Source organism: Cupressus sempervirens, chromosome 3 (assembly GCF_028749045.1).
Source record: "Cupressus sempervirens isolate cs-2001-9-10 chromosome 3, ASM2874904v1, whole genome shotgun sequence".
In the NCBI taxonomy this organism is placed as follows: Eukaryota; Viridiplantae; Streptophyta; class Pinopsida; order Cupressales; family Cupressaceae; genus Cupressus; species Cupressus sempervirens.
The window spans coordinates 510246623-510274266 of NC_143120.1; the positions used below are offsets into that span (position 1 = coordinate 510246623).

A 27644-nucleotide genomic window follows, 5' to 3' on the forward strand; every position below is an offset into this window, starting at 1 on the left:
CCCTCTCTTGTTGTGGAAAAGAAGCATAAATTGCCTGGTAATGACCCTTATGTTAAGAAAATTAAGGTTAAAAATGAGGAGGGAGTTAATGATAGTAAGGATGCTAAGAAGGGTATCAAAAGGGAGATAAAAAAGAAAAAAGTGGAGGAAGTTACGAAATCTGATAAAACTGCTAAAGATGATGATAAAATGGAAACATGGGAGCTCAGTTCCTATTTGGAAGGTTATTAAGGAAGCATAGGTATGACTAGAAAGGATAACGTGGACAGTAGTAAGAAAATAGGGTCTAATGCTAGGTCGAAAGCATCGGGGCATAAAGAGGGGAACCCAGGTGCTCACCCTACTTCTACTAAAAGGGATTCCACTAAGAATAAAATGGACATGGAAAATAATAAGAACAATGATGGTAAAGCTATTATCATGAAAGAGCATAGCTTGAGTAAGGAGAATAAAAAGGACCTCAAGGAGAAGCAAGACTTAAACACCGAGAACTAGGTCAATATCAAGGAGAATGAGGATACTACGATTGATTATGGAAATAGGTCTGAAGATGAGCTTAGGGATGAGGTGAACTTATCTTTCCTCCGTAGAGCCAAACTTAAAGTTGATGCTTCTCTTCAAGATGATTTGTGGCTCTATAATGAGATTATGGTGCTAAAGAAAAAAGTTGGGGATATGCAGAAAGATTTGGACCAAGAAAAAATGCCGAAAGCCAATTTGGAAAGCCAAATTGGTAATATTCCTGATAAACTTAAGGTGTATGTACTGGAACTCTAAAATTTGATCAAGGATAGTGGGGAGAAGATGGAGCTTGTTACTTCCAATTTGGTTGTTGTTGCAGCCAGTCTTGGTAAGAAAAGCAACGAGGAGATTATGTCTCCTAATATTGCTGATGCTAAGAGTCTAGGAGGTCCAAGTAAAAGAACCAAGCAGAGCATGAAGAAAAAGGTTACTGAGGCTCCTAAGGTTCTTGGGTCTACTAAGGTTGATATCATCCAGACTACTATGAAGGTAGGCAAGGAGGTAGCGAAGATCATTAAAGAGCTTCTTTAGAAGCTGGTCGGGTTTGCTGGTGTGCTAGTTTTTCGTTCGTGTGATTTTTCTTGTTCTATTTTTTGTTGTTTCCAACTTTATGTTTTAAACTCTAGGTTCCAGGTCCTTGTAAACTTGGGTTTGTTTTTGTTTGGTTCTATGCTAGTGGTTTTAGGTCCTTGTAAAACGTAGTTTTTTGATGTTTTGTGGTGAACTTTAGGTTTTAGGTCCTTTTAAAACTTGGTGATGTATCATGTTTATCTTTAGCTTTTATAAAGGGTTTTGGGTCCTTTCAAAACCTATTTTTGCATTAATCTAAACTTGTGACCACAAATTCAAGATCATAATAGAAAACCCATAAATTATATTTTTTATAGGCCTCTAGGAAGACGTCAACCTGGTGGTAAGGTGTTTAGAAAATTTAAGGGAAGGTGGAAATGTTCCCAGGATATAGTAGCAAAGTTAACCCAACTTCTTTGGAAATGTTTTGGCCAACAGTTTCCATATCTACAATCATAATTCGACTATCCTACTCCTACACATAGTGAAATCTGATTTTTATTTTTGTTTGATGAGGGATTGCCTTGATAAAGTCCTATATTTAGGAATAAAACTTGAAATTAACATTGTGAAACATGAAAAAAATAAATACAAATGTAAATAATTACCTTTCTTGAAGGAATCCTTGTCAATAATGATTTTACAATGTTTGTGTGTTGTAGATGTCGAATTTACAATGAAGGACATAGAAAATCTCCACAAATATAATGGATCTACCAAAACCATGTATTGGAGCCATGGATTTAAATATGAGTCAACGAAGAAGACTATGAATTTCTCCATGTAAATCTCCTCCCTCGATGGACAACACAATGTTAGATTGTCAAGAGGAAATGCTTACAAAGAATCCTTGAATCTTAGATGCTTGATGAATGCTTAAAATGCCTTAGGAAATCTACTAGGTTGACTACTTGGAGTTCCTTCTTGATGCATCTTGATTATTATGGATGTCTTAATGTAAAAATGAGGTGCCCAAGCTTCCTTTTATACTAGTTTTCGTGCTAAAAAACCAAGCTAGCCGCACCCAATTAAAAAAATTAACTCGTGAGACAAAACTACCCATGGGATTCAAAATCATTGAAGAATAAGTTGATTGGGGTCAACCTAGTCCACAACATGTTGACTTGGGTTGACCTATTGTAGGGTCAGCCAATAAGGAGCTAACCTTGAGGTCTCAAATACTACATTGATAAAAATGGAAGATACAAGGCATAATAGGAGAAAGAGATGATTGAGCATGAATCTATCCATGGTCCATAAGGTACTAAATGATGAGAGCTAAAAGGTATTAAATTATGGGTGCTTACATTTTAAGATGGTACATGAAGTACAAGGACACTATATGTTTTGTGGTAGACACAAATACATGCCTCATGGAAGCAATGAAACCAAGGACCTTGTGGGTTACACTTATGGGTTTAGAGGTGGAAGCAAATATGTTAATAATCTATGTAGAATATCTATTGCACAAATAACTAGATCCAAGTGTTCCTAGGTTTAGAACATTTGATGATAAAGACATGGAGGTTTGTAGCAATTTGATCTAACTAATGATTGAAAAGAAGTGGAGCAATTTGTTCTAAACATCAAATTCGCAAATGAGTAGATTGATAAGGCAATAACCAAGTATGAAGCATGATAAACTGGCATGTTTGTTGTAGGAGAAGGAGAATAAGTTAAAGTTTTATTTGTAATGAGCAATAGGAAAATTAGAAGTGCTACTATAAAGTGGGAGAAATCCACTCCTCTTATCAAATTTCTAGTTGAGAGAAAGGAGAAATCTATTAAGGCTAAAAATTCAGAGCCTTCAAAGATTAAGAAGACAACTAAAAATATGAAGGTCAACAATAAGAGGAAGAAGGAAAAAGATGATGAAAAGAGTGAGGAAAAAGGAACTTAATCCAAGGAGGGCTCGAAAGAGCTAAAGGCTAGTGGAAATAAGTTCAAGGTTGTTGCCCTTATACCACGAAGACTGTTGAACCCGACATAAGTAAGTTTTTATATGTTGATAAAATTGTAAATAAAACTAGGAAATGGGGTATGCTAGTTAAAGTTAAAAAATACTATGATAAGTTTAATGAAGAGGAACAAAAGCATACAGAGAATACAATTGTCTTCAATATGAACCAACTAAGTAAAGCCCTTATTGAACTACACACATCCTTGCAGTATAAGATTGAAGCTAGGTGGCGTGTTGCATTGAAGTAAGAGAGTTAGTTGAGTATGTTTTAGTTCAATTGTTGCCAGAGATATCCAAGGAATAAGTAAAGGATATTCTTGGTAAGACTAGACTACCATTCAAGATCAAGAAAAGGTTAACAAGAATACTAAATTTGGCGAGTCTCAGTTGGATCAAGATGAGACAAAAGTTTTTTTGAAAAAGTTCTCAGGTCTAGAGGAGCAATGAAAGAAAAGTGCACGAAGTAGAGGAAAAATTAGAACAAGATGAACTCCAAATTACTCATACTAATGAATACTGGAAGATTGATGGTGTTGAGATCACCATAGATGATATTCCTTTCCTAAATATTCCATATGAACAATTGGATGTATTAGAGAACACAAGATATTATCAAGCCATGGAGGAAGTGATGCTTGAAGATACCACACTGGATGCATCTACCAGGCGACAACAACATGTATCGATAGTGACTAATAGTGGAGAAGATGGAAATAAAGAAGATCAAACATATGTTGAGGTTGTGTACATGAAAGGAAAACAAAAAAAAAAGAACAAAAGGAAGGTATTGCAAATAAGAATAATGAACATCAAACAATTATACAAACCTTATCTTCCCTTAAGATTTTTTTTGATGAAGAAGATAAAGATGACATACCAACCACTCAAGGACCAATTGGCATCACTACTTTAAGCCCCAATGAACTAATTGAAAATTTCATGACAATGCAATCTAAGGCAAAGAGGTAAATGATCAAATCATAGACGAAAGATGCATAAGTGATACAATCAACAAGAGATATATAGTCAGATTTTATGCTTGAGGTTTATTGTGATTCATGTGCTACACCAACTAGACAATTGGATAAATTGGTGACTGTTGCAAGTGAAAAACTATAAATTTAGAGGATGCGACTATGCATAAACTCCAAAAAGACTATGAGATAAAAAAGAGGTTAGAGAAACTTGTTCAATCCCTTACACTTGACAGAGTTACTTTAACAATGGGTGTGAACCAAGTGAAGGAAGGTGGTAAGTTACTTGTCATGATCTTTGATTTCTCAAAGTAGAAGAAAGGATTTTAATCTCAAGAAGAGTTGAAAAAGTTAATTACTAGTTTTGATCTAGTGAGTCATTTATCTGCAAGTTTTGGGGAGTCAACAAGCATTGTAAATTATAAGCTTAAAATTTTTGACAATGCACAGGAAAAGAGAATTGCTACAATACTAGAGGCATTGAGAAACTTGATTCCTAAAATAGATCTTTTGTAGAAATGGATAAAAGTGGCAAAAGTTGTATTAGCATTACTGGGTATGAGTACACTAGATGTACTAGAAGTGCTAGATTATCTGCTACATAGTTAGATAATTATCATGGAGAATCGACACAAGACTTAGGAAAATGATATTCATGTCTTAAAGACCAATTTTTGTGGATGTCTTTACCAAGATATATGCATACCAATAATACATTTTTAGTGTTTTGTATATCTTTTTTGCCTTCCTTTATCATTGTTGTCAAAGGGGGGATCCGTATCAGTGAAAAATTGTAAGCTTGCAATAGAGAGTTAGTGGTTGGTAATTTTTTTTGTAGCCATAAATATGTAAGGGGGAGTCATGGAGTCTTGTATTTTTTGCATCAACTAAGGAGGATTCAATTTTGTTATTGATAAGAGAACCATAAGTGTTGCCACCAATACCAAAGGGGAAGATTTGGCATAACGATGAAGTTGGAGAGATTGTTGGCATATTATTACCATGAAGTATCAAATTAGTATTGTCATTGCTAGTAACAAATCATTCCGAAGGTGATGGATAAATACTTCTGATAGACAATTAGATTAAATAGACACAATTGCTAAGTGTTTAGTTTATCAGTGACTGGATAACCAATTAAGGAAAAAGTGATATGCAATAAAGATGGATGTTTCAAGGTGTGTGCTTCATATGGAAGCATTATCATAATAATATCAGTGTATGCTTAGTGTCACATCAACCGATTTGTAGTACAAGCAAATATTTGATGAAGCAAACCGATGACAACTATTAGTGACATAGTTAGTTTGCTCTAATTGATATTTCGGTAGAGGAAAAAGTCCAAGGATGACTTAGAATCTTATTGAAGTATTTGGGTTTGACATCAAGGAACTTGAATTTGTGAATCAACATGCTCACTCATAAAATTAAATTCCTTTTGGAGTCAACTTTGGTAATACATTTAGGGATTTTCCACCAACTTGAAAAAATATATAAGGGGGATGTTTTTGTTGTGATAAGTTGTGATGCATGAAGGTGTTAGGTAGAAAAGTGAATGTGTTGTGGAAGCAATTTAGAGTAGAGAAATTGAGAAGAACATTAGATCTATCAAACAATGAGTGCTTTTTTCAAATCACTTTACTTGTTGAATCCTAACAACTTCTTTGAGCTAAGTCCCCAAACATGATCACTCCTAACATATCTGAAGATTAAACCCTCTAACTAGGCGACTCTCAGAAGGAGTCTTCAAATCCTTTAACCAAGTAGCTCTAATAGGGCTTTTGTAATAGCTTGTAACCAGGCTATAAATACTCTTAATTGGGTATGCCCTTAACATGGTGATGCAATACTCCTAATAAGGAAAATCTTATTACTAGAGTAGTGAGACTTATGGGTGCTAATTCACATCATGGTTTTTCTCATTGACCAAAGATTTTTCACAAGAAATATATTGATATTTTTCTAATGCATGTTGTGGATGTTTCATTTACTTTGCTTATATGTTATAGTTTCAATTACATGTCGGTTAATTTGGAAGATAATTGAAAAGGCTTTTAGATATGTGGTTGCACTAATTTGCCTTATAACTAACAATTGCATCACATTAGTTTTATGGTTAGAGTTACAATTTCATTACTATTAGGAGTGAGGTTAGGAATGAGGTTAGATTTAACAATATGGTTGGTTTTCTTATTAAAGTAATATGGTTTTTGGTAGGGTTAGAATTATGATAATGGTTTAGGTTTATGTCATGTTCAAGGTTACGACTATGTTTATAGTCTGGGTTATGAATTTGTTTGGGATTAAGAATATGGTTAGAATTGCAGTTTAAGATTTGTGATAAAGTTAAGATTTATGGTTAGATTTACAATTTCATTACTATTAGGGGTGAGGTTAGGAATGAGGTTAGATTTAGGAATATGGTTGGTTTTATGGTTTAAGATATGGTTTTTGGTAGGGTTAGAATTATGATAATGGTTTAGGTTTATGTCACGTTCAAGGTTATGACCATGTTTATAGTTTGGGTTATGTCTTGTTTGAGATTAAGAATATGGTTAGAATTGTAGTTTAAGATCTGTGATAAAGTTAAGATTTATGGTCACTAAGTATACCATCTTTCTAATTTCAAGATTTTTTAACTTTATTTGTGTACTTATCAGATGTACTTACTATTGCACTCAGTTGTACTTAACTAGTTATTGAACTTTTCTATCTCAACCAATTAGATGTAAGTATTTTTAATTTTAATTTTAACTTTTAATTTTTGTAATGTTTATTTATCAGATTTTTGATTTTAAAAATTTGTTTTATTGGATTTTCATTGGCTTATAAACTTGGGTCTTATAGGAGCAGATTTTGAGGAAGCACTACTCGATGTTTTAGAATGCAATTTTTTTTTGTCATGTAAAACTATTATTTTTACTATATCATACAATTATTTTAACATGTTTTTCTTGTGATTATATTTTATGAATAATATTTTATATAATATTTGTTTAGTTTAAATAAAATATTAATACTTTAAGATACAACTTAATTAGTTATAATAGTACATAATTTAAAAAAATTAAAAATTAATCAACTTTTATCATATAAATTAAATATTAATAAAATTATTTCAAAATTTATCAAATTTTTAACTTTATACCTATTATAAATTACGACAATACATGCCATGTGACACTTGTTAATTACACAAATATATACTAAAAAGACAACTATTTATTAAGCCGAGAGGCTTTCTACAATCGCAGCAGTCTTCAATATAAACAATTTTTGTTTTGAAAAAAAATTGACGTTTATTTACATGTCAGAAAAACAAAATAGAAATAGACTAAATATTATTATAATTAAAATCGTGAAAATTATAGAGAGGAAATGGAAGTAAAAATGAGGCAGATCAAAAATCTTGAATCCTCTTAGACTCACATAAATATGCGATGAAAATTATGGAATTATGAAAATAGGCGCCTCGAGAAGGATATCTCTCGGCTTATTTCATATTTATATAATATATAAAAGCTAGTTTTTAGTACAGGCCTACCATTTAAAAGTTAAAATCAATTATTAATTGGTTGGGGAAGAGACGAATAGAGAACGCACTGTTAAGAAACTGCGGAAGAAAGCGTGAGGATACAGTAGCAACGCGCAGAACTCTAAACTGCCCATTTTTCTTAGCTTTGCTGAATACGCCTGCGTTGTTACATGAACATTTGGCCGTAGTTATATCAGAAAAGACTTGCTTTTTCATCCCCACGATAGGATTAAAAATTCTGTCTTGGAGTGGGGAAGAGAGAAATGGCAGAGGAGGCGGTTCTGGAGTATTTGCAGACTCATGAGGAGATTGGAGATTCGGGAGAGTTCGCTGATTCGAAAGGTCTTGAACATTCAGATCTTTTAAGCGTGATTAAGAGCCTCAATGGCTTCCGACTTGTTGACGCCAAGGTATGCATTTTTTTAACATCGTGGCCAGAACCATCCCTAACATCGTATCTGCAATCACACCTGTGGAACCCTCTGTATAGAAGAATATTTTCAGGCGCTAGGTAATCAGCACATCGAAGAGAGATTCAGGGTTCGTTGCTAGTAACAGTGATTTAGAATGCATGGAAACAGTTATCATGGCTAGGCATATCCCTAACACAATATTTGCAATCACACTCGTGGCAGCCTTTTTGTAAATGAAAATGTTCAGTGCTAACAAGCATGCTTAAAAGCGATTCAAGGTTCTTGGCTACAAATGCTTCTGCGTGTTTGGAACTACTCAATATGTCTAGTTACATCCCTCCACCTGAAATCTGCAAAACAAATACGCTACATCATGCCTATGGCTTGACACCTTTCAATTAATATCGGTTCACATCTCAGATCGAGAGCTATACCTTTATGGTTAATATTCATGAATCTGGCATAGTAGTTGAACACATTTTCGTTGGATTCAATGGTTGATCACACTGGTTTTCCAAATACAAACTCAGTGATACGACTCAAATTGGTAAATTACAAAGACCTTCAGAGATGTTCATTTTATATTTTCAATTTACGACTAAAATTCTATTTGCTGCTACCCTCTTTGCTCCTCCCTTCCCAATATATGAGATATAAGAAATGGAATACACCTACCCTACAGTTGTTCAACTGAAGTTCTAAAAGTTAGATGTCAAACTTACTTCTTGTAGCAGCAGAAACAAAAAATTCCCTATTTTTAGGTCAGAAATCATAACACTCAAACTCTGGTCCGTAACTGAAGATGACCCTTCTGCATCAGCTGTCACATCTTAGTACATTGTTAATAACACGTTGAATTAAGAACAATCAATAGCCTTCCTCTATCTAACATACCTTTGGATTTAGTTGAGAGTAGCCTGTGCTTTAGTGATTCAAGTCGTCGCTTTCTTGAGATCTCATTTTCTAACATATCAGTCACTATAGCCAATGGTTCTCAGCATTAGGGCCATCGAGGTTGAGAATCATGTTTATTTTGCTAAAATCACCTAATTTTAGGGAAGTTGCAATAAACGAATGCTTCGAAGTATTCTTGTTTGTTTCTGCAGTGCTACCTTCTACTCTGTGCTTGATATTTTATATTTTAAGGGCTTTTGGCTGTGGTTTTGCTTGCTTTTTGCCCATAAGCATATCACAAGTCTAATTTGGCCAATGGATGACACACATTTTCTCATTCTCTCATGTCATGATGATTATAAAACAATTCAAAACACTGAACATTTTGTTAAACGATGAATACTATTTTCTATGTTAGTACCCATATCTGCTCTACACAGTCATAAAATGAATTTCTAGCTTAGCATGAGGCAAGTAGGCTATGGATAGATAGATAGATAGATAGATTTTTAACTTCCACGAGGCTAAGAATAGCGTATGGTACAGCCTTCCAACTAAGCCAGCTTTAGTAATTCAGATCTTTTTTGGTGCAAGCTGATGATGAGCCCCCCTAACTTCTCATTGTACTCCTTGTTGAATAAATTGTGCCAAGAGCTTCCAGATATAATATCTGCAAATTTGAATCTGATGTCCTTGTACGCATCACATTCTAACATAAAGTGTTGTTCCGTTTCCACCTTCCCAGCATTGCAAAACATGCAAATTCTCTCTTCCCAAGACTCTTTTGGCCTCTTCCATCGACCGGTCTCACATCAGAGTTGATGAGAGTTGGTTCTGAGCTGTGCAATGAGACTTTTAGCTCTCCAAGAAATGTTGGCCCCCTATGTATGCCTTTTGGAGTTGAACTCGCTGATATATTAGGCTTTTTTCTTTCCTAGTCCATTACCCCAAATCTTCTTATAGAATTTCTCCATAACAAAGAGCTTTATTTCTTTATTATTAGCGGGACACATATTGAAATGGATATTCCATTTGCACATCCGCTTGATGTTTTGTTGCATCCACGTGTTTTTACGGTTGCACAATCTATCATTAAAGATCATTTTAGGCCATCTATCTTCATACATTTTTTCAGTTCTTTTTAGGTAGCTAATGAGGCGAACCATAGCAATTGCCTCAATAGGTGCAGCCTCCACTTCACTTAACATAATATCATATGAGACAGTGTTCTTGATTTTAAACTTGTTTGTGATCCAACGCTTTTGAATCCTCTCAATTTGTTTCCATTGTAAGGCTGAGGTGCTGCTGGTCCATATTTCACATCCATAAAGAACAACCAGTAGCACAAGAAGACCAAACAAAGTTTGACTAGTTTTCCAATCCCAAACTTTTGCCTCTCAACACCTATTTTGAAGTGCATAAAATGCCTTCCACCCATCCAATAATCTTTTCTTTCTACAACCTTTCCAACTTAGATTTTTGTTGAAGTCTATCCCAAGGTATTTATACTCTGCAGCCTCCTCAAGTATGCTGCCTTCAAAATAGAACTTATGCTGATGTTGTTTTCTGTTTTTCGAAAAAATCATGATTTTAGTTTTGCTGATGTTAACTTGCATTCCAACCATTTTGTAAAAGTGCTCAAGAGAAAGTAGATGTTCTTGCAAACCACAAGTAGATTTCGCAACCAAAATGAGATTGTCTGCATAAAGGAGCAACCTTATTAAAAATTCACCCAATTGGATACCCTTGCCATTTTGCATGTCTAACCATTCTTCAAGTTTGTCAATATATAGGCCAAACAAAGTAGGAGATAATGGACAGCCCTGTTTGACCCCTATATCATTCCTAAAACACTCTGAAATGCCATCTGACGTTCTAATTTTGACTTTTACCTCTTCATACATTCTATGAACAACAGCTCTGAGATTCATAGGGATCCCCAATTCTTCCATCCTGAGCTAAAGCTTGTCCCTAGGGACAGTGTCAAACACCTTTTTAAAATCAACAAAGCAACAAAAAACCTCGCGCTTTCTCTCCCACATTTTTTTGATGATATGCCTCAAGGTGATACAATGATCAATTCTTGAGTGCTTTAGCCTAAAGCCAACTTGCCCTTTTGAGTGCTTTACCCTAAAACCAGATTGCCCCTTGGATGAAATGCATTTTTAGCTTAGTTTGAGAAAAAGAAAGCTGTGTTGTAATATATGATAATTATATTTCTAACTGAATTTAAAAAATCAGATACAGTTCCTCCTTTTTTTGGAATCAAAGACAAATTTTAAGATCAGTAGAATATTTAACAAGTTAACTGTACATTCATTCCTTGTTAGTGAAAGAAGTGCATATTGATGTGAGTTTTGTTCCACTACAACATGCATAATCAAATGCTCATTGCTTCAAGATGAAACATTGAACATTCAATCCTCTCTTGATATAAGGTCATCTCTTATGCTAAGCTTGCAAAATAATATCATGAGATGACTTCAGAGTTCCTTCTTAATTGCAGAAGCTTGCTTAATGTAATAATTGGATTTGCTAGTGATCACTTTGGAGATTTATGCTATTCATTCAATGGACATCAACTGCACTTCTAAAGATATGGCTTCACAATGTGCAAAGAAAATTAATTTTGACTTTACAACTTTTCTGCTCCAACTCAAAATTAAGGTTAATAACTTGGGCTACTTCTATTTCTAACTATGAATACAAAAAATCATGGATGAACTTGGACTCTACTAGATGCAGCTTGATCAATGACTACACCCATCTAGTGCTAGCTTAATGAAAGCATAAACGGTTTTCACATCAATATCCCCTCTTCAATGTCATGAAATGATTGCAAACTAAAGATTCAATATCAATTGAAGGTAAGCGCTTTTACTCATCGACTTACCACACACGACAGTCCTACCAGCAACAAGAGGCTAGTGGCTGAGATTTGTCGAGTTATTCAAGTAAACATCTACAATGACTTCCATCCAACTAAACTACTTCAGCATGAAAATAAATCTACTCCAAGTGAAAGATTGAGGAAACCATGCAACACTGCAAAGCAATTTTAAGTAATCCACCATGAAGAAGCAACAATGAATTATCCATTACTTTGATAGCATCATAGCAACAATTTGATCAAATCTCTCCCTTAGCTAGCCTACTCTAATCTTCTACTACTGTCGAACTTTCTTCTAGCTCCACTATCCTAAGCTAATGAATCACAAATGAGAAGGCCTTGGCCTTTTATAGATATCCAATTACAACAAAGGGTCAAGATCGATTCAAGATCAAGTGCCAAGATTAATCCCTACAAACCCTAATTAAGGTTGCCAAATTTACAAGAAATTACAAGAGGGCACAAATCCATGGACTTATAAGAGAATTACAATGATATTACAACTAATGAGAAAAAAATGGACACTTGGCATGATTTGATTGAATTTGCTTGGAGGAGACAGCTCAGTGTTACCTCATCATCCCTATCTTGTAGACTTATTTAATCCTTTGATGGAGAGATAATATTTCTTGGTAGTTAAAATTTCTAACTTTGATCAACTCTTTTAAAACTATCAATCTCCATGAGGGCGCTTGTGATGTCTGTCATTCCCAACTTGCTTCATCTTTCGAGTCTTCTCCACCTTCATTTCTTTATGGCCCAACTTAAATTGACATCTTGAACTTAGATTGGATTACGGTTGTGATCTCGGTTATATCTCTATGGTGAGATCCCCTCTGAATATTGTGCATCTCAAACCATCTTGATCTCAATCTGGAATTCTCTTTGATGATTTGATTTGAATCCCTTTCACATTTGGCATTTTTGAGCTTTAAGTTTTTCTTTAAAACCATTTCTCGTCTTTCGCCCACCTTGCAAATTAATAAAGGAATTGCATTAAACTTGTGAAAGGCTATTCAAACATGAAATAATTACAGGAGGGCACAAATCCATGGACTTATAAGAGAATTACAATGATATTACAACTACTGAGAAAAAAATGGACACTTGGCATGATTTGATTGAATCTGCTTGGAGGAGACAACTCAATGCTACCTCATCATCCCTATCTTGTAGACTTATTTAATCCTTTGATTGAGAGATAATATTTTTTGGTAGTTAAAATTTCTAACTTTGATCAACTCTTTTAAAACTATCAATCTCCATGAGGGCGCTTGTGATGTTGGTCATTCCCAACTTACTTCATCTTTCGAGTCATCTCCACCTTCATTTCTTTATGGCCCAACTTAAATTGGCATCTTGAACTTGAATTGGATTACAATTGTGATCTCAGTTATATCTCCGTGGTGAGATCCCCAGCAAATATTGTGCATCTCAAACCATCTTGATCTCAATCTGGAATTCTCTTTGATGATTTGATTTGAATCCCCTTCTCATTTGGCATTTTTTGAGCTTTAAGTTTTTCTTTTAAAAACATTTCTCTTGTCTTTCGCTCACCTTGCAAATTAATAAAGGAATTGCATTAAATTTGTGAAAGGCTATTCAAACATGAAATAATTCTCAAAAATTCATGAATTGAAAAAAACATAAGTGCTCAACCAGTGAGAAGATTTTAATATCACTACCAAATTTTACAAAAGTTTATTAGGAATTTGAAAATAAGTATGCTTTTCTTTTAGAAAAGGATGATTCCTTGACCTCTTCTTACCATCACCCACTTCAATCCAACCCACCACTTTCTTAAATCTCCCCAACTTCCTAAAAACTCACAATCTCATTTAAAAACAAAATTGTAGTCTTCGAGGATTAGTTTTCTATTTGTTTGGGACACAAAATAAAGTAAGTTGACATCCCTTATATATGAATTTGAAGATTTAAAGGCACACTATCAAAGGGAGGGCCGACTTTGGTGTAAATAGCCAATTAGAGTTTACTTGAATTGAATTATTACAGTCAAGTTGGCTGACTTGGACAGGGGGGTTGCAATTTTTTTAAATGTTCAACTTCTTCTCTTGAGGTTAATACCACTTAGACATGGGGGTTGCAATTTTTTTTTACTGTTTAACTTCTTCTCTTGAGATTAATACCAAGTGTTGAATAAATACCAAGGCAGAAATTTAATGTGCAAAGGATTCATCCTCCCACCTAGGTGGAATCCAACATAAGTAGAAGAATTTTGCTAGTGGAAATAATCCGATGCAAAAGATTTGTCCCCAACTTGGAGCAGAATTCGACATGGGTAGAAGATTTTTTTTTTTTTTTCCTCGAATACCCTTTTCATCATTTCCATGTCATCTACTGTATCCAAAAGTTTGGTTTTAGCTTCTACACGAGGCAGGATTCATAATGGTCAAAGGATTGTGCTTGATGGAGATCATGGGAAAGAGAGGATAAAATCTTCTTTGGAGGGCAGAACCCGCCCTCTGCAGAGGATAAGTTTCAATACCAAAATTACTTATTGCCTCCCATATTCCTTCCATTTGGTCTCATTCAAAATTTCATTTCATCGTTTCCCTTCATTGACATTTGGTAGTGCCATGTCAAAACTCATTATTAGGTTGTAGGTTTCTAGTATTGAGTGGAAGAATGAGAAGATTGAGTATAAGATGGGGGAAATTTCAGCTCGTCGGAGGATTTGATCACAATTGGAGCACGAAAAAAGGGGGGTCCCCAATTTAATGGGCGACGATGTTAAAAAAATGCAACAGTGCAATCACTTAGTTTTGCTGTATATTATACTGACTATGGTTTGATTAACTATCATAGTTTTATTTTTATACTCAGCTAAGAAATGCATTTTCTACTTAGCACAAGAGAAATGAAAGGGGCGAACACTTTGATGATATTATTCAACACAATAAGGAACATTTTAGACAATGAATGACAAGGCAATTGATGGCTAGGCAAACCAGTCATCCTCAAGAACTACAATGTAATACTAAGATTATGCTAACATTCCATAATTATGCCAACATTCCCCCCTTATTACATTGATCCCGAAAATATCAAATTCACCTTGCCCTAGGGATCCCCTTTTAAGGCTTACACGACGAAAGTTGCTGACTGTATACATATTTTTTTGAAAATATCTCCTTGAAGTACCAATCTTGAATCATGTGGGGCTCCATTAAGCTGCCTCTTGATCCTCAGAAAGGTGGAGCGTTGAGTTGTGCTCTTAAGCTCTTTGACTCAAACTCTCGAATTATAGAGTCTTGAACTATTTGACAATAATTCCGAAGACCTATAACAGAGCTCTATCATTGTCTGATGACCATGAAAGGGTATAGTTCTTGATCATATACTCCGAAGCTTGCTTGACAACAATCCATATTGAGCTGACCACCAAATCTTGAATCTTTCTCCAAAAAACAATCTTCACAAACATGCGCTCTTCTTATTCATCAATGTAATGCCCCCCCTATTTGGACTTTATTTTTATTTACCCTAAAATTTCCAACTGGGGTTTTTGATTGCACTTGGAAATGATTATTTGCTTAATCTTTGTAATGTTCCCTACTAGGAAGGTGTAACTTACGAATGATTAACATGCATTACTATGCATCTAAAGTCAAATTATTTTAAGAAAAAACATTGAATAATTCTAATACATTTGATATTTAATCTATGTAAGCATACTTCCTTCTCTTCGAAATTCAACCCTAAGGAGCATGGGGATTTACTTGACACCAGTCTACAAGTAGGCTCCCTCCCCATTCCTATCTCATCTTGGGATTCACCTACCTTTTGAGGATTTACTTTGCCTCTCCCTACACAATGCCAACATCTCCTTTTAAGGGGCTCTATAGCAAGTGATTAAGGACTAGGCTATATATATATATATATATATATATATATATATATAAAAGTATTACTTATCCCTGATAGAATTCAACTATGATATTTGTTAATTCAGTTTTGATTTATAGATAAGTTACAGGATAGCAGTATGCTGTTACACGATCTATGCCAGCCATTTAATAGAACATGTTTTCTCTTTTGATGAGCACAAATGATATATATTCCTTTCTGAATATCTCAGACACACACTCATCTCTTCCATGCTATTGAGGTAATGGAAGTGATATCCAATAGATATCTTTGAATGATGACATCTCTTAGAGTCATGTCTCTTCATTGCAAATCGGTTCATTCAAACCAATCGTACTCTTTCCTTAATTGTTAATCAGTTTACTTTCAACAGTTTCTTTCATTATACTTTGACTGTTGACTGGTCATTGTAACATCAATGGCTTAGTCCTCCTAATAAACAATTGACTAGTTTACTGTGGCCATTGCTAATTTTTGTGTCATCGATGCCCATTGGATTAGTCAATTTGATAATTGCTATGCTCATGCATATTGTGTTCCTTGCTATCTGTTCAGGATACTGAGAGAATATGGTAGTCTGGGCATATGCCATTGATATCTGATGCTAAACTTCATGTCCCATGTAGCTTCATTCCTACTGCGGACACTCTCCTCAAGTCTCCAGCTCGGGCCTACAATTTATATCTTTCAAGGAGGATTATTTGTGGTCATTGTGCTTTTCAACACTCACCAACACAATTCCATTATTATAATTTATAATCTGTACCCATTACTAGTCATCAATAATATATGTTCAATTAAGGGATGTTGATCTTTATTCAAACATGTCGCTGTTATTTGTTGAACATTAGTCAAAGCTTGAGCAATCTAAAGTGCCAACGTGGCCTTTCCAAGACAGTGGCATACACAATTTAGCTTAATGTTTTTAATTTGCATCTCCTATATTGTGGTGATGAATGGCTTATAGCGATTCAATTTGTCTAATGATTGCTGTTGTCAACAAAGTTGATTCTCATATTAGTGAATCGGCAGCAGTGATCAAGACAAGTTACTTATTCAATATATTATTTCATGAATTCTTTTATGGTTCAGTGTTCTTCAGTAATTTTGTCTTTTTAGAGACTTCAAAAAATTATAATTATATATTTATTAATTTACATTATAATTCTATCAAAATTCATTATTATCAAATATTATCTTAGAAAAGAGATGTTATAATTAGCATCAACAAATAAAGCAAATCAGAAAGCATAAACCAAAAATGTTTTTCATGTAGAACACCATCTCAAAATGAGAAGCTGATTTGAAATGAAGAAAATTCCTCCATCCTCTATTGCCACCATGTAATGTCCCCAACTGTTGGTGAAATAGATTAATCAAATGAATTATTTTAAAGTTGTCAATATGACTTTATTTTAATTAATTTAATTAAAGGCGACTCAATAAAATAAGTATTAATAAATGCAACTTAATTAATAAATTGACCTTACTATAATGTTAACTTTTGGAGAGAAATGAAATAAAGTACAGTTCAAACAATAGGGAAAATGTTATTATAAAAGGAGGAAAAAAGTAATTGTGGCATTCTGAAGAATATTTTATTTTTATTTTGAATCTTTTCAATGTGCGCTTGAAGCTTTGTTTGAATGTTCAGTATAAAACCCTAGGACGGAAACCCTAGATGCTTTGGTGATTTGGACGAGAGCCCAAATCAGCCCCCTTGGTGGATTTGCTTTAGGATTCACAGGTGCATTACATTGTTTAGTTTTGTGGATGTTTATCCCACTAAAATGATCATATCTCACCGGAGCTTTGATTATATTGGACTGGAATCATGTGGGTATGTTGCATGTAAATTTCATGCATGTTCTAGCATTATAACAGCAATATATTTGATGCAACAGCCATGCATGTTATATATTAGAATCATTTTTTCAATAGATCTGTTTTTGAAATCACTTATCTCCTTGGAAATCTTTATTGTTTCCTTTGCATGTAATTTTGCAATGAAATGAAGCAAAACATGTCAAGAATTGAAGCCTAAATCTGATTTGAGACAATATTTTAGTTTAGGCTTCCTACATTTTACACATCACAAATAGCACCAGAGGAAGTAATACAAGCTGCAAGAGCCTAATCCAACATTCACAGTGACAGGACACTTATAAACAATCCTAGTGACAGTAAATTGTGTCCTGATCACAAAATATTTTGGCTTCTTGATGTTACTCTATATTTGAAACTTGCAATGCAATCTGCAAAAGCTCCTTGTTCGTTTTATGTATCTTTCTATAGGTAAAGATCTCCATCACATCTACAATCTCCAACACTCCCTTTTAGCCAGAGAGAAATCTTTAACTAATCAGTCATGCAAGGCTGCAACCAAAATGTCAGTTGAATCACATAGATCCTATAAAATTCATGGAATCACTCAACATGAAAACCAGTAACAATTACTTATATTCATGGAATCACTCAACATGAAAACTTGTAACAATCATATTCAACTTTTATCATGGACTCACTCAACGTGATGCTGTCATGGAATCTCTGAACATGACAAACCTACAAGAATCACAATCAATTTTCGTCACAGACTCTCTCAACGTCATGCTGTCACGGAGTCTTTCAACATAACAAGTTAGTAAGGTTTACAAGCAACATTTTATAACGGACTCTCCCAACGTGATACAGTGATGGACTCTCTCAACATGACTTCTGACTCCTATCATGGAATCTCTCAACGTGATGTCTACATGGACTCTGTCTATGTGGACTCTTTCAACATGATGTTCACTCCTAGAGTGAAAGAGTTATCAGGTTGACCTTATAACAATCATGATTAAGAACTCATAATCGGCAAGATATGCAATCACAGCCTAAGACTTGTTTCCATCGAGAGTCTCAAAATCTATAATTTATATATTGACAATATCTATAAACATGACAGGGATTCCATAAGCACTCCCTCTTAACAGAAATAACTTTGATCATCATATTTAGATGGATGATGTAACCTTCCTCCGAGGTTGAACAACTCCCTCGAAATCATGAGCTTCCTCTGAATGCAAATATAAATCATCTTGTTCCTTCCTGCTACGAAGAGAGATTAATGCTAAAATCATACATTATTCTCAGTAATATAAAAATAAAAATATTATTTGTACTCATAGATTAGTGTATTCACATATAAAGCACTATAAAACTTATCTGAACATATAGACTCGTGTCCATGCAAATTTTGTCATTTCTAGATTAAAAGTCAATTCTAGTTAAGGCATGCATGTGTTTATTGGAAACATAGCATTGAGGTTGAAACTGTGGATGACACCAGGCAATTATAGAAGCTTCTAAAGAAACGGCGGCTTCTATTGTATTGCTGATGTTTAGTAATGAGAGATTGTGGTTTTTCATTTGAATTAAAACATCCACATGGCAACACCCGAGGTGTATAAACAATCTTTTCAATAAATTTCAGGTTCCTATTTGTTGTGATTTCCTTCTGGAATTTCAGAAACATCCTCTAGAAGTTGAGATTTAGAACTTTTATTACTGCATATGGTACTCTACTCTGCATTGACATATTAATTACAAGTCCTTGGTATGCATAAAATATCCCCTAATTTATTAACTCTGTGAATAATGCATTTCTTTGTATTTGCAGTTCAATAACTTATATTTGTACAATCTAAGTAGAATAATTACCATTGGTTATCAATCTAAATCACTTATAAGAACAGTTTAGATTCTCTATAACATTTTCCCTTCTTGCCATACCCTGTAATATTTGATTTCTAATTCAGTTAAATTCTGTAGTTCAGTAGAGCGATGTACATTCTCATTGAACTACTAGGAGAAAAGATAATTCCAACTACTGATTTTGTCGTTTCTGGTACCATGCGTGAGCAGGATATCAAGAGGGAAAAGTGGATTCTTACCGAAGAAGGTCAGGCATATGCCAATTCAGGGTCACCAGAAGTACAGTTTTTCTTAGCCATTCCACCAGAAGGGATTTCCCGTGAAGAGCTACAGGTTTGGAATCTAACACTGATCTTAATATACAACTATAATAAACTTAAGGCACATGCTACAGAACCTTCCTATATAACCATCATTTAATTTATTGGAATAATTCCTGCTTCCTCTGCAAAGAGCCAGCGGGAAACAGACTAAGTTATTATCTGGAGTTATGTGCTGTAACTTGTAAGATATACTTCCTCTTTGGAAAGTTTTCACTCCATTATTTTTTCGTTTTGCTGGATGTTTACATCCATATAGAATTTGAAATAATCTTATTTTGTCCCCTTGGAAAGTTGTCTCTCCATTTTCTGTTTTGTTTTGCTGGATGTTGGCATCTGTAAAGAATTTGACATTAATTTAGTTCTATTTTTTTTAATTCAGAGGAGGGTGGATGGGTCTGTTTACAAAATAGGAAGCTCTCAAGCTATGAAAAACAAATGGGTGGAGCTTGGCAAACTTCTAGTGTCTCGAAAGGTATGTTATATTAAAATGCCCTAGAAACTATTGGTTCTGTATTGTTATATATGAAATTTATTCTCTTTTTATGATGCACTGATAAAAAAATGCATTTTATTGAATAATATGCAAGATTAAAACATTTTTGGAAAATTTTGATTGTAATGTACGTTTGAAAATTATGCTACTTTTCTTATACATTGACACCAAATTGCATTGCTCGCTTCCTAGAGATATATAACCCTGACCTTAAAGTAGTGGTCACAAATGCTGTCTTCTTTAATAGAGAGATTTGTGCCAATGTACAAAATATTCTGCAAAAGTGGATAATAAGGAATATGCAGAATCATTTAGTTCTGTTAGTTTAGAATTAAAACTAAAAATTCTCAGTTACATGTATACGAGATCTCAAGAAAGATCCTGAGAATATTTATGGACACTGGCTATATCTAAAATAAATTAGAATTAAGCTATAAGATAGTGTTGTGGGGTTTTCACACAATTGCCCATTTTAAATGGGGACCCCTTCCGTTTGCTCGTAGTTGTTAGGTTGGTTAGGTCTTTTGCGGTAAATTTGGTAGTTTGGTACTTTAAAAGACTGAGGGTTGGTAAAGAAATAAAGTTGTCAAGTTGTGATCTTGAATGGGAACTTTAAGATTGATGTCCTTTGGAGTCAAGTTATATTGGGTTGAATGTGAAATCCTAAGTGTATTTAAATTTTGGCTAGTCAATTAGTCCAAAATTCCATATAAACTTTAAAGGCATTTTCCATGCATAAGGGCCTTAAAATCCTTATAGAAATGGAGTTTCCCTATGTAAAATTGCCAAAATTCTAAGGGAAATCACTTTTCTGAAATAAAATACACATAATCTGTACTTATTATAAATTTTCCCATTTATTTTGATCAAAATCTGTACTTATTATGAATTTCCCCACTTTTTTTCCGATCTAAATTCGGATTTATAATGAATTTCCCCACATATTTTGATTAAAACCCAAACTTACAATGAATTTCCTCACTTATTTTGATCAAAACTCTGACTTATCATACAGTATGTTCCTACAACGGATGAAATTCGGCAAATCCTGTGACTTAGCCGGTAACTCATGTTCTATTTTCGCAAAAATAATTTGAGTTTATTAACCATTTTTTATACTTGATTTTAGTAACATATTTTTTAAATCAAAATCTTTAACATTAATGATATTAGTACTATTTTTTGATAGGTAACATTATTGGTATTATATTGATATTAAAGAGAGATTACAATATTTGAGGTATGGCAATATACCTTACTACCATATATCTACCCGTCCTAGGGCCATACATTTATCATTACAAAAAACTGCAGAGTATTAAGACCCTACCAAAATCATAGACCTGCCCAAACCAAATACAAAAAGCCAGAGACAAAACAAAACAAAAGATGCCCGCTTCTAACACCGTTGTCTCCACCATCATCCTGTTGCTACTCCTTAAACCAGTGTGCTGCCTCCTCGCGTGTGAATGTTGGCATAGAGTGATCGTCCAACACCAAAATCCCTTGCCTTACTTGGCGACGCTTGCTACTGCCATCCCCCTCCTTCAAGTAGCGATGCATCCACCCAGACACCCTTTGCCATGGCCTTTGCCATGGAAGCTCCCCCTTCCTGCTGATTCTTCTTCACGAGTTGATGGCGCAATGGTTGCCTTGGAACGAGCGTGCTCTTTCTCGGTGTAGCCTTCATGAAGCCTTGCTTACTCTCAGTTGATATCGAAATTAGCCCAAGCAAAAAATCCACAATCTTTCTCCAACCCTGCTTTGCCTTTGGAAGATGCATTCCTTGTGGATTTGCAGAGGACCACACTACCAATGGCTGAACAGACGATTCCCCGCCACCAGTTAGTCTCCAGGGTTCCTCTCCCATCTCTACGCCCACACCCAAGACAACTCGTTCAATTATATCTTCCAACCCCAAAAGCCACTACATATCCACACAAGCTACGACTATACGGCGAACCCCCTCCTTCGCTTCCCCCACCATTAGTGCTAGCGCCAAAAACAAAGGCGCCACGTCTAGGTTCGATCACCACTTCCAATATGCATCCAAATACTCCGGCCCAAACATTTGCTGAATTCCCTCCAAGAAATCCGGATCCTCAAACACAAATATGTTCTGAAGGCGCCGAGCAGTGATCTTGCCCTTGCAAGTTTGCGTCTGATTATCAGAGCCCAAAGCAATATTTGCCTCCATTTTTGTCGCCTTTGAAAAAATCTGAGTTTGGCTTGTCTTCTGCCTGAATTTAAATTGCTTGGAACTCTCTGGAAACAAGCAAACGCCAGAGTGCCGAGAAATGATTACACACAAGTTGACACACGTGGAGGATTGGGATCTTTGCATGCCGTAAAATGATAAATGCCATCGAGGGTAGGAGTCATGATGCCTTCCCCATGAAATCAGCCAAGATGTAAAGGTTTTTGATTGTAAAGTTGGCCAAGGTAAAATATATTTTTCTCTCTTTAATCTAATACAAGGTGTCTCAGGTCCTCAAAAATTTCATTCTGAGTTCCCATTGCTGCATTTGCACCCATGTTAGCCAACATGTCCGCCACCCTTCTCACTTCTCGGAATGTATGAGAAACCTTGAAGTCTTCAAATTCCATTAGCAATCCTTTGATCTGCTGAATATATTTATCGAGGTGCCAAGCCTCCATCTTCCCTTTCTTTATGACATTTATGATTATCTCCGAATCCCCTTCCAAATGGCCTCTTCAAATATTTTAGTTAAATCTAAGAAATATAGTACTGTTCTATTTTGACATTGTAAATTAAAATTATAGCTTATTAATATTTTAAATTTAGTAATAATTTTTTTAACTTACTAATTGGCATGTGTTATTGAAGGTTTGGAGTCCACATGGGCTTCCACTGAGCATCCTTCTTTGTGATTTTGATATTCTCTCTATCAAGATGAGCGCAGGGGTCCAAAACTTGCAAACCCCAGATATGCAGAAGAAGAACCAAAGAGATTATATCGGTGTCTGCAAGTGACCAAAATTATTCAGTCATAATCTAAATGCATAAATTGTAACAACTAAGAGTTCGAAAAATTAACTTCGTTAAAAATTAAAACAAAAATGGTTTAAATAATCATGAAAACTCATAAAAACATATAAATAAGGTGACATTTTCAAGGGAAATGAATAGCTGCAAATTCTTTCCTTGATCTTTAGGGAGTTCCCTAAAATTATTTTTTAGGCCCTCAATTGAGCTAGCATGAGATGTGAATCACTGCCCCTAATCTTGCAACAAGGTCTGAGTTGAGGAAGATCACATTTTTGCAGGTAAAGCATTTTTAAGCATTTTAAGGATTTGAGGAAAGATAAATAAATGAGACATATCTATTAATTAGTTTTACTCTTAATTTTATTTAATATTTTGTACTGTTGTGATATGGTCTGTTCCCAAAAGGAAAAATATATTTTCCTGAAGTTTCAGATTCTAATAGAATTTTACCATTTTAGAGAATATAGTATCATCAACTTATTCACATGAATACTTGAATGCTTGCAGACTGATTTAAATAGAAAGTTTCTTATTCATCTACATGGTCTGCTCAATAATATACATTGTAAATGCTTTAAGCTTTAAAGTTCCCTGATATTCGAGTGTTTTGTAGGTTGAAAGTGTGGAAGACCAAGTTAGGGAGCTACTGATCAAAATAAAGGAAGGGGATGGCAAGGTAAATTCTGTGTGAGAGTTTGCCTTTACTGAAGGTCTTTATTTATTTTTGCAATCTTTGATTGTGTAATGTGACCATATTTTTTGGGATTTATATTACAGAATAGGATTATGTCACTGTGTGAATAAATTGGCAATGCTGAAATTAAGAAGTAGCACAATGCCGTAACAGGTCCTTCTGGAATTCAATTAAGAAATTACCATGGTTTGTTTTCCATGACGTTGTTGAAAATGAAAGAGGCATTCTGTCTAATAGTTCAACTGAATTGCCTTGGCCTCCACATTCCACAGGCATTTCACTAGATTAAAATACTCACACAGGAAGAGAAGATGCTCATATTTTTTTTGAAATAGTTCTCCCAACACTGTCAAGTGCCGACAAGCAGCTGATGCCATAATCTCTACACTATCATTCTTTATCTCTTCGTCATATATTTTAAAAGTGGTGCCACTAACGACTTAAGAGCCCAATAGTGGTTTTGGAACTGTGTCAAATGTCTAGTGCCTTCATCACATACTGATAGAGCTTTTAAGACATACCTCCTTTCATAGGATTTTTAGCTCATTTTGGATTGTCTTGACCAAACTAAGATTTTATAGTTTGGCTTATTGGTAGATCTTCCTCCCACTCTGTTTTAGATGCTAATTTCCACCTCAGCAAGGAGCTTGTTCAATAATATGGCTGTGCCATACTATGTTAAGGGAGATTTCAATCAGTTCATATGCATTTATCCTAGGGACATTCTGTCAAACAGTTAGCATGTAACTTTATACAAATTCCGTATCAGCATATCTGCAGTTTTGTGTCTTGAAGAAAGTCAATTTTTGACTATTCAAAACCAATGCCTATGATTCCATGTTCACATTCTCAACAAGAGCACTTTGTCATCGAATGATAGCCCATTAATATCAAAGCATCACCCAAACAAAGCATCAATCGACTTGGCCTGTGAACAAAGAGGTTGGCTAAAGATAAATTTAACTGTTTACACCAGCCAATTACATTCGCTTGGAATTGTTTCCGGTGAACATGTAGTGTCCCCTTTTTGGGACATTGGAAATATTAAAGACATGTTATGTATAATATTAAAATTGACTTGGAGAGCGTGGACTCGAAATATAAAAGGTCAATTTAATATTATAAAGTGGGCAAAAAGGACAAGGAGAGATAAGACGAAAAGCCAAGAAGTCGAAGAGGCACAGCTGTGAGGATAAAAGGAGAAGAGACTCTTTCATTTGGGGATGCTTGGTTTATTATTCAGATTTCAGTTTCTCTCTTGCAAGAGTAATCGAAAAGCTTAAGCTTTCAGCTAGTATGAGGACGTAGCACCTCGTGCCGGCAGACAGTGGATGCAAACCCATTGTTCTTGGAGACGTCACATCAGGTGTCTCGCATATGCTTACATGTTCTTTTCTTAAGTTTTCCAATATGACTGTTATATGATGTTTAAGATTGGATTTTTTAGTGCTAGTTATTGTATTGCTGTTGTATACTGCAATAACATGTTTTAAGGAGTTGTACAAGGGTTTACTGGTTTTTATATTACTGGTTTGTAACGCATTTTCATATTCTCAAGTCCTGAATATTGTTTTGGAAAGAACGGATTATAATCTTGTGGAGAATCTTCTGGTTTTATCGTTGTATCGTATTCCATTTGCGTATGTTTGAGTTTTGAAATATTATATTCAAAAAGAAGCTGGATTAATATCTGGTGGAGTTTTTACTGGTTTCAATTTGGTTTTGTAAGACATCTGCATATTTTTAGTTCTGAATATATTTTTTGGAAGGATCGAGCAAATATTCAGTTTGGGATATTTCAGTGGTATCAGAGCTTTGAACTTGCCATCCTGTGTGGTATAATTTGTGATTTGATCAGTATTGATATTGAAAATCATGATGTGTACCAAATGCTTTGCAAGATTTGGTTGATCTCCGAGTCTGGTCATGAGGTCAAAACCCGGGGATTGAAAATCTGAATAATGTATAAGTTAAATGAAAATAAATGCTCTTGTTGGCTCTGTCAAAGACATTTGGAAATACGAAATTAGTGTTTGGATGTTGGTGATGTTAACTTGTGTTGATGTTTTATCTTTCACATTGGCTGGAATTAAGTATTGAACAGGTACTTATATGAACTTTGGTGTTACTTTAGATAATCCATATGCTGATCCTTTAATAAGTTTCAAGGGTCATACACGAATGCCATAGCTGTTTTTGATTCCTGCCATGTTCATTTAGCTCTGATTATTGAAATCATTTGATGTGCTTTGGTATAACATTTTTCTTTTAAATATAATTTCTATATGCATTTTGAAGACCTGTTTTACTGATGTCTCACAAACAAATTAGGGAGTTTTACAATAATCCTTTCCGGATCCTAAGACATGACTATATTATATTGATTTTTCTCTTGAAACTCTCTTATTTTATATAGATTCATTCTTAATTTTTCTGAATCTGCTAGATGATTGTTAATACACCCTTCCTGATTTGCTTAATGCAGGATGTAGATTTGAAGGACATTGATGCTTTGAAGAAAAGAAAACTAATTACTTTGCAGTACACTCTTTCATCTCTTGTCATTAAATTTTTTTAACTTTGTTAGTCTCTGATAATCCATTCTAATATAATTCTTTCCGAGAGGTCTCTGTTAGAATTGTTACAATACATGGAGGGCTGCATCTTTATATGTTATTCTTACAACAGAAGGTTTCTTCTTCATTCTCTCATTAACAATTGCATAGCATTTTGATGCAAACAAATATTGTTTTATATAGGACTTGGAAGGGTTATTCCTTGAGAAAGGGTCCAAACTATGCTCCAAAAAGAATGAAGGCAGCAACTGATTTAACGCGGGAGCAATTGCAAAAGTAAGTTTGTAATAGATTATTGTTGCATATAGTCTTGTAGCTTAGTGCTTACGCCTCTTCCATGATTAGTTTCTTCCTGATATTTAGGTGTTTATAAAGCTACCGTCAATAGTATTTTGTTTCGTACTTCATTTTTAATGTTATTTTTTTTTTTGTGATATTGAAACACAACCCTTCATGCTACCTGTTTAGTACTGCCTATGGTCAACCCTATTTGGGCTAAGGGAATAAGTAGGGTTTACATGGTTGCTTGTGGGTTGTGGCTAGTTTAAGATGCTCATTAATAAGGTGTTCTACTGTTAAGAGTCCATGTATAGCCTATGCTAGAGGCAGATGTTGTTGAAAAATGTAGGATTTATCAGATTGAGAAGTGTATCTAACTATGGTTGAATGTTGTATCATTCAAAATCAGAGTTGCAAAAATGTAGGGTGTAGTGCATACAGCAACTATTGACATGGGGGTCGATGTTGCAGTGGCTAAAGATCTATGGGTCTTCAGTTTTGTGTTCAAGTGTGATTACCCAAAGGAGTGTAACGAATTTGAATAAGTTCATTGAGGAGGTTGCTTAATACTCTGTGTGGAAGTAGCTGTTCTGGGATAGAAAAAGAAGTTCATTAGGCTAATTAAAATTGAAATATGGAACATTTAAATTAATAGCCAAGATGCTCAAATTCTGCATAATCAGGCATGTTCTCATGCTGTAATCTTGTATGATTGAGACGTATGGGGAAAGTTCTTGGACATTTGTAGTGGGACTATATTGAATACTCTGCCACAAGTGGACCATTTCACAGATTATTATACAGACAAATGTTGGGGATTAAGCACTTGAAAACACAACCCTCAAATCTTTATGCTGTATGTGGATGGAAACAAAGTGCTTCTAGGTGGGATATCTGATGGATATTTCTTTCTGCCTATTTTTT

General features: G+C 34.7%; 1 protein-coding gene across 1 annotated transcript in view; it reads left to right on the forward strand.

The window, feature by feature from the left end:
- Positions 1 to 7564: 7564 nt before the first annotated feature.
- LOC149567416 (phenylalanyl-tRNA synthetase, putative / phenylalanine-tRNA ligase) overlaps positions 7565 to 27644 on the forward strand; it is a 100470-nt gene continuing 80390 nt past the window's right edge. The window contains exons 1-6 of the mRNA XM_089820594.1: positions 7565 to 7971; positions 19556 to 19678; positions 20048 to 20140; positions 23785 to 23847; positions 26351 to 26406; positions 26625 to 26717. Coding sequence (XP_089676720.1) covers positions 7825 to 7971; positions 19556 to 19678; positions 20048 to 20140; positions 23785 to 23847; positions 26351 to 26406; positions 26625 to 26717 — 575 coding nt within the window. The 5' untranslated portion in view covers positions 7565 to 7824. The remainder of the gene's footprint in view (positions 7972 to 19555; positions 19679 to 20047; positions 20141 to 23784; positions 23848 to 26350; positions 26407 to 26624; positions 26718 to 27644) is intronic.